Raw genomic sequence first — 12,357 nt, 5'->3', positions numbered from 1 at the left:
GGTCTTTCCTGGTTCCATATAAATTTTAGGATTATTTGTTCCATTTCTGTGAAAAAAGTTGATGGTATGTTGGTATTAATTAAATGTGTACACATTAATGTACACATTTAATGTGTAATCACTCTAGGTAGCATAGACATTTTCACAATATTTGTTTTACAATCCTTGAGCATGGAACATCTTTCCATTTCTTTATGAAGAAGTTTCTTTATGAGTATTCTGTAGTTTTCTGAGTACAGATTCTTTGTCTTTTTGGTTAGATTTATTCCTAGGTATCTTACAGTTTTGAGTGCAGTTGTAAATGGGATTGAGTCTTTAATTTCTCTTTCTTCTGTCTTGGTGGTGTATAGAAATGCAACTGATTTCTGTTCATTGATTTTTATATCCTCACATTGTACTGAATTCTTTTATGAGTTCTGCCAGTTTTGGGGTAGAGTCTTTGGGTTTTCCACATAAAGTATCACATCATCTGTAAAGAGTGAGAGTTTGACTTCTTTGCCAATTCGGATGCCATTTTTTTTTTTTTTTAATGAGAGAGAGAGAGAGAGAGCATGAGAGGGGGGAGGGTCAGAGGGAGAAGCAGACTCCCTACCGAGCAGGGAGCCTGATGTGGGACTTGATCATGGGACTCCAGAATCATGATCTGAGCCGAAGGCAGTCTCTTAACCAACTGAGCCACCCAGGCGCCCTCGGATGCCTTTTATTTCTTTGTTGTCTGATTGCTGAAGTTAGGACTTCCAGTACTATGTTGAATAGCCGTGGTGACAGTAGACATCCGTACAGTGTTCCTGACCTTAGGGGGAAAGCTCTCAGTGTTTCCCCATTATGAATGATATTTGCTGTGGGTTTTTCATAGATGGCTTTTATGATATTGAGGTATGTACCCTTTGTCCCTACACTGTGAAGAGTTTTAATCAAGAAAGGATGCTCTACTTTGTCAAATGCTTTTTTTGCATCTATTGAGAGGATCATATGGCTCTTGTCCTTTCTTTGATTAATGTATCACATTGATTGATTTGCAGATGTTGGACCACTCTTGCAGCCCGGGAATAAATTCCAGTTGGTCTGGTGAATAACCCTATTAATGTACTGTTGGATCCTATTGGCTAGTATTTTGATGAGAATTTTCGCATCCATGTTCGTCAGGGATATTGGTCTGTAATTCTCCTTTTTGGTGGGGTCTTTGTCTGATTTTGGGATCAGGGTAATGCTGGCCTCATAAAATGAGTTTGGAAGTTTTCCTTCCATTTCTGTTTTTTGGAACAGTTTTGGAACAATAGGTATTAATTCTTTAAATGTTTGGTAGAATTCCACTGGGAAGCCATCTGGCCCTAGGCTCTTGTTTATTGGGAGATCTTTGATTGCTACTTCAATTTCGTTGCTGTTTATGGGTCTGTTCGGGTTTTCCACTTTTTCCTGGTTCAGTTTTGGTAGTTTATATGTCTCTAGGAATGCATCTATTTCTTCCAGATTGTATAATTTGTTGGCATATAGTTGTTCATAGTATGTTCTTATAATTGTTTGCATTTCTTTAGTGTTGGTTGTGATCTGTCCTCTTTTATTCATGATTTTATTAATTTGGGTCCTTTCTCTTTTCCTTTTGATAAGTCTGGTCAGGGGTTTATCAATCTTATTAATTCTTTCAGAGAACCAGCTCCTAGTTTTGTTGATTGTTCTGCTGTTCTTTTGGTTTCTTCCTTGATCTCTGCTCTGATCTTTATTATTTCTTTTCTGCTGTGTTTAGGCTTTCTTTGCTGTTCTTTCTCCAGCTCCTTTAGGTGTAGAGTTAGGTTGTGTATTTGAGACCTTTCTTTTCTCTTGAGGAAGGCTTGTATTGCTATATACTTTTCTCTTTGGACCTCCTTTGCTGCATCCCAAAGATTTTGAACAGTTGTGTTTTCATTTTCATTTGTTTTCATTAATTTTTAAAACTCTTCTTGGGGCGCCTGGGTGGCTCAGTGGGTTAAAGCCTCTGCCTTTGGCTTAGGTCATGAACCCAGGGTCCTGGGATCGAGCCCCGTGTCGGCTCTCTGCTTGACAGGGAGCCTGCTTACTCTCTCTGCCTGCCTCTCTGCCTACTTATGGTCTCTGTCTGTCAAATAAATAAATAAAATCTTTTTAAAATAATAAAATTCTTCTTTAATTTCCCAGTTGACCCATTCATTCTTTAGTAGTATGTTCTTTAGCGTCCATGTATTTGAATTCTTTCCAGCTTATGTGATTGAGTTCTAGTTTCAGAGCATTGTGGTCCAAAAATATGCAGAGAATGATCCCAGTCTTTTGGTACTGGTTGAGACTTGATTTGTGACCCAGGATGTGATGTATTCTGGAGAATGTTCCATGTGCTATAAAGAATGTGTATTCTGTTGCTTTGGGATGGATGTTCTGAAAATATCTGTGAAGTCCATCTGGTCCAGTGTGTCATTTAAAGCCTTTGTTTCCTTGTTGGTCTTTTGCTTAGATGATCTGTCCATTTCAGGGAGGGGCATGTTAAAGTCCCCTACTATTACTGTATTATTGTCAATGTGTTTCTTTGATTTTTCTTATTAATTTGGCTTATATAGTTGACTGCTCCCATGTTAGGGGCATAAATATTCACAATTATTAGATCTTCTTATTGGATAGATCCTTTAAGTATAATATAGTGTCCTCCATCTTATTATAGTCTTTGGTTTAAAATCTAATTTATTTGATATAAAGATTGTCACCCCAGCTTTCTTTTGATGTCCATTAGCATGGCAAATGGTTTTTCCACCTCCTCACTTTAAATCTGGAGGTGTGTTTGGGTCGAAAATGAGTCTCTTGTGACAGCATATTGTTGGGTCTTGTTTTTTTTAATCTAATCTGATACCCTGTGTCTTTTGTTTGGGGGCATTTATCCCATTTACATTCAGGGTAATTATTGAAATATATGAATTTAGTGCCACTGAATTGCCTGTTAGATGACTTACTATATATTGTCTCTGTTCCTTCCTGGTCTGTGTTACTTCCAGGCTCTCTTTGCTTAGAGGACCCCTTTCAGTTTTTCTTGTAGGGCTGGTTTGGCGATTGCAAATTCCTTTGGTTTCTGTTTGTCCTGGAAGCTGTTTATCTCTCCTTCTATTTTCAGTGACAGCCTAGCTCAATATAATATTTTTGGCTACATGTTTTTCTCCTTTAGTACCCTAAATATATCATGACAGTTTTTTCTGTCAGTGTAATGTTTCTGCCATTGTGGGTTTGAGACCTCTTGTCCTAAGCTGCTTCCAGGCTTTTCTCTTTGTCTCTGAGATTTGAAAGCTTTACTGTTAGATGTCAGGGTGTTAACATATTTTTACTGATTTTGAGGGGAGTTCTCTGTGCCTCTTGGATTTTGATGTCTGTTTATTTTCCCAAATTAGGGAAATTCTCTGCTATAATTTGCTCCAGTATACCTTGCCCCCCTCTCTCTCTTCTTCTTCTGGGATCCTAGTTATTCTAGTATTGTTTTGCTTTATGGTATCACTTACCTCTTTAATTCTCCCCTCATAATTCAATAGTTGTTTATCTCTCTTTTCCTCAGCTTTTTTATTCTCTATCATTTGGTCTTCTATATCACTAAGTCTCTCTTATGCGTCATTATCCTATCAGTTAGAGTCTCCATTTTTGACTGCACCTCATTAATAGCCTTTTTGATTTCGATTTGGCTAGATTTTATTTCTCTAGAAAGGGATTTTCTAATATCTTCTATGCTTTTTTTTTTAACATCCAGCTAGTATCTTTATAATCGTCATTCTGAACTCTAGTTCCAACATCTTACTAATGTCCATGCTGATTAGTCCCCTGGCAATCAGTATTGCCTCTTTTTTTTTGAGGTGAGTTTTTCTGTTTTGTCATTTTGTCTGGAGAAGAACAGATGAACAAAAAACCAAAATGCTACAGGGTAACAATGACCCCAGAAAAATATACACTAAACAAATCAGAAGAAATGGGTGGGGGGTGAGGGCAGAGATAAAAAAAAAGAAGACTGTGATTAGGCTGGTGAATACAGTAGAGTCACACACTAGATTTTTGGTGTAAAAATGAAAATTAAAAAAGATTTTAAAAAAGGAATTGATGAAGTGATTAGTTGGTTGAAAAAGAAAGAAACATTAAAAAAAAAAAAAAAGGGAAGAATATGATCAGGCAGGTGAATACAACAAAGCCATACACTCGATTTAGGGTATATTTAGGTCTGTTAGAAGAATTTGCATTCCAGAATTTTAAAGAAGGAAAATATATGCATACAAAAAGTAAGGATAAATGCAATGAAGGGATAGAGTATGACTGTAAAATAATAATTAAAATAGATTTTTAAGAAGGGATTGATAAGCAGTTGGTTGAAAAAGGAAAGAAGTATAATTCTGAAATGTCTTTTCCTGAGGTGGAATTGCACCACCCTTGCCAGGGGCCAGGCTAAGTAATCTGCTTGGGTTTGCTTTTGGTAGCTTTCATTCCCTGAAAGCTTTCTGTACAGCTTTGGAGGACGAGAATGAAAATGGCAGCTTCCCAATCTTTGGCCCTGGGGAAGCCAAGAGCTCAGGGGCCTGTTCCTCAGTGCACCCTCAGAGAAAAGCAGTCAGTCACTCCTGTCTCCCTAGTCTCTAGTTGCATTCTGTGCTCACCTGGCCTGTGACCAAGTGTTTCTGTCTGAGGCACACGACCCCGTTTGGAGTCTCCAAACCCAGCAGATTCCTGTGGTGCACTCCCGTGCCGCTCCTCGTGGTGGAGGAAGGGGAGTCTCCCTCGGATCTGCCACTTGTAGGGTCCCTGCAGTAAGAGCAGTGATCCGACCGTGCCGGGAATCACGGATTATGGCAACCTGAACCGAGAGCCTGCTCCTCAGCTCTGTCTTTGCAGTTGGCTTCCCTGCTCTAATACCTGGGAGCTCTGCTGTACTCAGGTACCCTCAGTCTTTCTGTGACCCCTAGAGTCCTGACACACTGTTCCAGTGAGCCCCCACCCGGCCTCTGCGTAGCCACTGGAGCGATGTCCCTCACTGGAACAGACTTCTGAAAGTTCTGATTTTGTGCTCCTCTGCTCTATCACTTGCTGGGAGCCAGCTGATGGAGGCTCCTTCCCCAGCAGTTTATCTTTCCTTATATTGCCTCAGATTGACTTCTCTGCATGTCCTACCTCCCAGAAAGTAGCAGTTTTTCTGTTCATAGAGTTGCTGCTATTCTTTTCTTAAATCTCCTGTTGAGTTCACAGGTATTCAGAATGGTCTGATAACTGTCTAGCTGAATTCCTGGGACCGGAGGAAATTTAGGTCTCCTACTCCTCTGACATCTTGGAGCCCATCCCTGGCTTTTCAATTTCTTGATGTCTTTATCTGCAGGAACCATTTTCTTTACTTCCCTTTATCCATATACTTCCTGATCACAGACTGGACCCTCGTCCTTATCAATACCAGAAATGATACCACTTTTGAAATATTAGTGTTAAACAGTCTGTTCTATTCTTTGCCCACCTCCACCTATTCTGTTCAAGTTCACTATTACAATTTTTGGATCTATCAAGACTTATCCCTTGATTCTATAATATCCTCACTGTTTTTCCTATCAGCCCCCTCTTTAGGCTCAGGCCTAGGTTTTTATCACCCAGTATTTGGTTGCTTCTTTGCACATGCTCTTGGTTCTTTAGTTTCTCTTTACTTGGGTAAATTCTGCTTCCTTCTTTTTGCTAGGAGATAGAATCTAATTGCTTACTCCCTCCCCATTGCTCCATCCAGACAGTTAGTTGCTCACTTACTCCTCATGGCTTCATCTGGACAGTTACTTGCTTTCTCTTTGCTGGAGAAAATCACCCAGCTGAGTTCCAATTTAAATTCATAATCATAAACCTTGGCAGTTTTACTAGGTTTAGTTCGCGGATGTATAACCCTTGCATTGAGGTTTGTAGGGTGTAATTGGGAAAAACTTTTTTCCCTTATAGCTGTTTAACACTTCCCTGGCACTGATTCTTTTCCTGCCTTTATACAGGTTCAGAGTCCCCAGGTCACCTCAAGTTTTAAAAACAATCTAATTTTGGGGGGAAAGATTTATTTATTTTAGAGAGCGAGAGAGAGTACATGCACACATGTGCGTGCAAATGGGGGAAGGGGCGGGGAGAGAGAGAATCTCAAGCCAACTCCTTGCTAGGTGGAGAGCCTGACATGGGGCTTGATTCCAGAACCCTGAGATCATGATACAAGCCGAAATCCAGAGTCAGATGCTAAACTGTCTGAGCCACCAGGCACCCCAGTTTTTTTTTCCCCCCTAAGGTTTTTATTTTAATTTGAATTAGGTAACACACAATATTATATTAGTTTCAGATCTATGATACGGCTATTCAACAATTCGGTACATCACCTGGTGCTCATTGCAACAAGTACATGTAACTTTTTTTTTTTTTTTAAGATTTTATTTATTTGAGAGACAGAGTGAGCGAGAGAAAGAGCACATGAACAGAAGCAGAGGGAGAGGGAGAAGCAGACTTCCGGCTGAGTAGAGAGCCCAATGTGAGGCTCGATCCCAGGATCCCGAGATGATGAGCTGAGCCAAAACCAGATGCTTAGCTGACTGAGCCATCCAGGCGCCCCCACTCTTATCTTTTTATTTTCTTTTTTTTTGTTGTGTGACTTTATTTTTTATAGGGTTATGTTAGTTTTAAGTGTACAATATAGCAATTCAATAATTCCATACATCATCCAGGGTAAGTGCACTTCTGGAGACACGTTCATAGCAGCACACACCTGTGGCTCTTCTTCGGTTCAGGAGGCTCCAGGGCAGCCAATATTGCTTCATCAAATACATTCTTTAGGCCTTTCTGTGTGAGTGCAGAACACTCCACATACTTGACCGCCTTCGGGACACTTCTCAGCAGTCTCTGGAGTGACAGGCTTCTGTTTGTTCTTGGCAAGTTTCTCAGTCGTAGAGGGGTCATCTCGGAGATCAATTTGGGTCCCAACGAGCAAGAAAGGAGTCTTTGGACAATGGTGAGTTATCTTAGGCACCCACTTTTCCTTCACATTTTAAAATGAGGATGGAGAGACGACTGAAAAACAGACTAGAAATACATCTGTTTGTGGATAACTCATAATCTCTCATAATCCTTTTGCCCTGCAGTATCAAAAAGTCCAAGAGTATATGGCTCTCCACCAATCATAACTGTGACTGCATAGTTGTCAAAAACAGTCGGTACATACTCAGATGGAAATTTGTTTGTTGTGTAGGATATCAGGAGACATGTTTTACCAACAGCACCATCGCCCACAACAACACACTTAATTGTCTACATTGCTGAAACAGTTTTGTATCCACTTAAAATACTTCAAAATTCAGTGATGACCTCAGCTTCTCCGCCGGGTCGTTGGCAGCACTGTGGCGGGGTCTCCTCGGCTCGCAAGTGCACTTCTTAATCCCCATTACCTCTTTAACTCATTCCTCGACCCTCCCTCCCCTCTGGTAATCAAGAGTTTGGTTCTTTATAGTTAAGAGTTAGTTTTTTGGTTCATCTCACTCTCTCTCTTTTTTCCCCCTTCGGTTATTTGTTTTGTTTCTTAACTTCCACAAAGGAGTGAAATCTTGTGGTGTTTGTCTTTCTCTGATTTGTTTCAGTTAGCATTGTATTCTCTAAGTCCATTGCTAACCATTGTATTCGCTAACTCCATGTCATTGCGAATGATAAGATCTAATTCTTTTTTATGGCAAAATATTCTGTTGTGTATATATACCACATCTTCTTTAATCCACTCATTAATCCATATCTTGGCTATTGTAAATAATGCTGCTGTAAACATAGGCATGCATGTATCCTTTTGAATCACTGTTTTTGTATTCTTTGGGTTAATACCCAGTAGTGCCATTGCTGGATCATGGGGTAGTTCTATTTCTTTTTTTTTAAAGATTTTATTTATTTTTTAGAGAGGGAGGGAGAGAGCGAGCACGAATGGTGGGTAGGGGCAGAGGGAGAGGGAGAAGCAGACTACCCACTGAGCAGGGAGCCAATGTGGGAGTATAATCCCAGGACCCCAGGATCATGACCCAGGATCATAAGGCAGACACTTAACCAGTTGAGCCTCCTCGACGCCCCTGGGTAGTTCTATTTTTAACGTTTTAAGGACTCTCCGTACTGTTTTCCAGTGACTGTACCAGTCTGCATTCCGGCAGTCTAATTTCAATAATTAAAATGTCAAGTACTGTTTAACAGTCCAAACCTCATTTACGTATAAGGTTTTTGCCTTCCTTAGTTGGGCCTGCCTCAGGCTTGGAAAGAGTTGGTTAAGATGGACATTGCAGTTGTTTCCAGCTTTTTCTGTTGCAAACAATGCTGCAGTTAATATCCTTGAGGAGGCAGAATAGTTCATAAGTTGAGCATGGGTTCTGGAGGTTTGAATCCCACCTCTGCTTTATTATCTGTGTAACCTTGGTCAAGTTACTCAGGCTTCCTATACCTCAGTTTCCTCTGTAAAACTGAGATAATAATAGTCTCTGCTTATGGGATGCCTGCGTGGCTTACTTAGTTGGTTATTTGTCTCTTAATTTCAGATCAGGTCTTGATCTCAGTGTTATGAGTTTGAGCCCCTCATTGGCCTCCCTGCTGGGTATGGAGCCTGCTTAAAATAATAGTGTCTGCTTGATAGTTTAATATGTAGATTAAATATAGGTTAATATGTAGAACTCTTAGAATAGTGCTCAACAAATATATCATAAATAGATCTTTGCATATATATAAATCTAGATGATTAAACTTTTAAAATAGTGATTTTTGTAGTTAATTATTTGTGAATACCAGTAAATAAGTTTTCCTTTGATATAACTCATTTATTTTTTATCTATTTTTTCTTTTTCTTTTCTTTCTTTTTTTTTTAAAGATTTTATTTATTTGACAGACAGAGATCATAAGTAGGCAGAGAGGCAGGCAGAGAGAGAGGAGGAAGCAGGCTCCCTGCTGAGCAGAGAGCCCCATGCGGAGCTTGATCCCAGGACCCTGGGATCATGACCTGAGCTGAAGGCAGAGATTTTAACCCACTGAACCACCTAGGTGCCCCTATTTTTTGCTTTTTCTTATATTATTTACAATCACATAACATAAATCTTTTTTTTTTTTAAGATTTTACTTATTTATTTGACAGACAGATCACAGTAGGCAGAGAAGCAGGCAGGAGGGGGGGGGAATCAGCCCCCTGCTGAGCAGAGAGCCTGATGTGTGGCTTGATCCCAGGACCCTGGGATCATGACCCGAGCTGAAGGCAGAGGCTTTAACCCACTGAGCCACCCACGCACCCCACATAACATATATCTTAATGGTTAATGATACTGGTATGTTCTAATAATGCTACTGCTCACCAAATTTTACACATAGGAGCCCCTCTAGAATTTTTTTGTATTTATGTGGGGAACTGATTAAGTATAGTCTATGAAGGCTTAAGATTTTTGGCTCCTGATACCTATGTAAGTAAAAATATGTACTTTATGATATACTGTGGCTTAATTAACAATGATCATGATGATAGCAGTTGATAGTAACAATAATAATAATGTCCATTCTTATATGGTGCCTACTAGTTCAGAGCTTAATGTTTGCAAGGTGCTCTCAGATCCATATCACTAATAATCCTGTCTGTTTTAACCCCTTACAGTTAACTTAGCAAATTCACGTGTATTGTTAATTTCTCACAGTAACTCTGAAATAGGTAAGGTAAACAATCTTATTCCAGTATAATAAATAAAAGTGAGGCTAAGTGATTTGCTAAAGATTGCATAGCTAGTAACCAGTAGAGCCAGACTTGAAACTAACTTCTTAATTTAAGTTTCTGTATGAGAACCATAATGACTATGTTATGTGTTCCTGGATATCAGTGGTTCTCAGTCAGAGGTGATTTTGACCTGAAAGGGACATTTGAAAGTTTTTGAAGATATCTTTGATTGTCATAACCAGGGTGGGGGAATGCTATTAGCATCTGGTGGGTAGAAGCCAGGGAGACTGTTAAACATCCTGCAGTGTGTATGAAAGTTCTTTACAATAAAGAATTACCTGGCTTAGGGGCGCCTGGGTGGCTCAGTGGGTTGAGCCTCTGCCTTCGGTTCAGGTTATGATCCCAGGGTCCTGGGCCTGCATTGGGCTCTCTGCTCTGTGGGGAGCCTGCTTCCCCGTCTCTCTCTCTGCTTGCCTTTCTGCCTGCTTGTGATCTCTCTCTCTGTCAAATAAATAAATCTTTAAAAGAAAGAATTATCTAGCTTATAATGTCAAGAGTACTAAGATTGAGAAACTGTGTTGTACAGTGAGCATTGATGACCTAGGACTAAGACTCTAAATTTTTGTTTGTTAAGATTTTAACTGATAAATAGCAGATTTACTTCAAACTTCATTTTCTTCACATCTTCAGCTTTTTCTTAGATTCAGGTTGTAAAGCTCAACAATACAAGCAAAATTTATACCCTCAATCAAGAGAAAATGAAGATAGGATGAGATTGAAAATTAGAACAAATCTGCTACTTATCATTAAAATCTTCCAAAGGAGACCTTAAGTTTATTATTATTTTCTTTACTAGGTTGTTTCCCAGGGGGTGTACACTGGGTTTCAGTTGGGAAACAGGACAAATCTGGACTTCTGATGAAATTGCAGAATCTTTGCACACGGTTGGATCAAGATGAGAGTTTCTCTCAGAGGCTTCCGCTCAATATTGAAGAGGCTAAAGACCGTCTTCGCATTCTCATGCTGCGCAAACACCCAAGGTACAGATAGTCCATTTAGTTGGTGCATGAAGTCCCAATGAGATTTAACTACTGACATTTTGAGGACATTACATCTTTTCTTGCTGTTTAGTAGAGATCTAGGAATAAAGTATTGCTTTTCTACTGTTCTTTGTCTTAAATATATTTAAAAATGGTTGCCACTGGCCTGAAATTGTTACTTTTCTTTGCATCCTACTTACTATTTTGTCTCTCATATACCATTGAGATGCTCAAGAAGTATTTCGTTAAGTAGGTGAGTTTGTGAGAAGTTTTTGCTAGAAAATGCAAGTTTCTTACCTTGAATCTGTTATTTCTAATGGATAACACTGAATAAGAGACAGATTAAATGTAGGCACCTGGTAAAAGGTTTATTTATTTAATGGGACCCTTCTGTTGTGTTGTCTTAGTTTGGGGAGATATATATATATATATATACACACACACACACACACACACACACACACACACATATCTGTGTGTGTGTGTGTGTATGTATGTAACTCTTGTACTTCTGTGAACTTCAGGAGTTTGTTTTATTTTATTATGACTATGTGCCAGGCATTGTTATCAAGTGTTTCAGTTTTCATTAGCCAGAAGGGAGACAGTAGCTTCGTTGGTGCTTGTGTTAACAGTGTAACCATCAGTAGTTATTCACTGGGATTCAGTCAACACTTCTATTTCCCTGATCTAACAGCCATTCTTTCATTGGTTCATTTAACCAACATGAGTGTTGTGCCAGGTTCTGGGTCAAGTGCTAAAAGTACAAAGATGAATAAAGCCTTCCTTGATAGTTCAGCAGTAAATTGGGTGAGAATTAGGTAATGGCTCTGAACTTTTTTTTAATGGCCTCTGTGCAGCTGACAATGCAGTACACTTTCATATGTAGCAGTGGCTGAGTATGGCAGTGATTCTTAAATTGGTAAGGGGATTAATATCAGAATACTAGGTGAGGGTAGTAATTTGAGAAAAGCCTGTTAGGTGATTCTATAGAGGACAAGCTCCTTTCCCTCTGGCTTCTTTCTCTTCCAGGTCCCTCTGTGATTGCTCCCTCCCTTTGGTAGCCAATGGTATTGATTTTCCTGGAGGAAATGGCATTGAGAGTACTATGTTTTGCTTTTTTTTTTTCTTCATTAGAGGTGGGGAAGGAGCGAGAGAGAAAACATCTCAAGCAGTCTCCATACCCAACATGGAGCCCTACATGGTGCTCGATCTCATGAACCTGAGATCATGACCTGAGCTGAAATCGAGAGTCAGATGCTTAACCAACTGAACCCTCCAGAAGCCTCAAGACCACTAAATATTACCTCTTTTCTTTTGCAGTAACTTTTTACTAGTCCCACTTTCCTTCTCTGCGAAAATAAAAATGATTTCTACTTAGGAAAATATTGTAAATGCCATCAGATGTATCAAACCATGGCTTATGAAGTCATTCTTTTGTTTCTCTCTGCAGCATTTTGGTTTGTACTTTTGCAATTTTCTAGGCTGTGTGTGTACCCAGAATCTTTTTTTGTAGTGCACAGAAGTAGTGTGCCATTAGGATAAAAATGCTAGTGTATAATTATACTATCAGCTTTTAGTTGTATTAGTTGTATTTTTTCTCCATCTGTTCTGCTGAGTTCAAAAAACTTTTTTGGAGAAACC

General features: G+C 39.4%; 1 protein-coding gene and 1 pseudogene across 4 annotated transcripts in view; one reads left to right on the top strand and one right to left on the bottom strand.

The window, feature by feature from the left end:
- APAF1 (apoptotic peptidase activating factor 1) overlaps positions 1–12,357 on the top strand; it is a 91,721-nt gene that overhangs the window by 12,276 nt on the left and 67,088 nt on the right. For all 4 annotated transcript variants that reach the window (XM_046011328.1, XM_046011327.1, XM_046011329.1 and 1 more), the window contains exon 6: positions 10,533–10,716. In XM_046011328.1, coding sequence (XP_045867284.1) covers positions 10,533–10,716 — 184 coding nt within the window. The remainder of the gene's footprint in view (positions 1–10,532; positions 10,717–12,357) is intronic.
- On the bottom strand, positions 6,715–7,275 carry LOC123946147 (annotated as a pseudogene).

The sequence above is a fragment of the Meles meles genome, chromosome 7 (genome assembly GCF_922984935.1).
Source record: "Meles meles chromosome 7, mMelMel3.1 paternal haplotype, whole genome shotgun sequence".
NCBI classification, from domain to species: domain Eukaryota; kingdom Metazoa; phylum Chordata; class Mammalia; order Carnivora; family Mustelidae; genus Meles; species Meles meles.
Note: the sequence above shows the minus strand (reverse complement) of the source record. Positions and strands in the feature narration are given on the sequence as shown.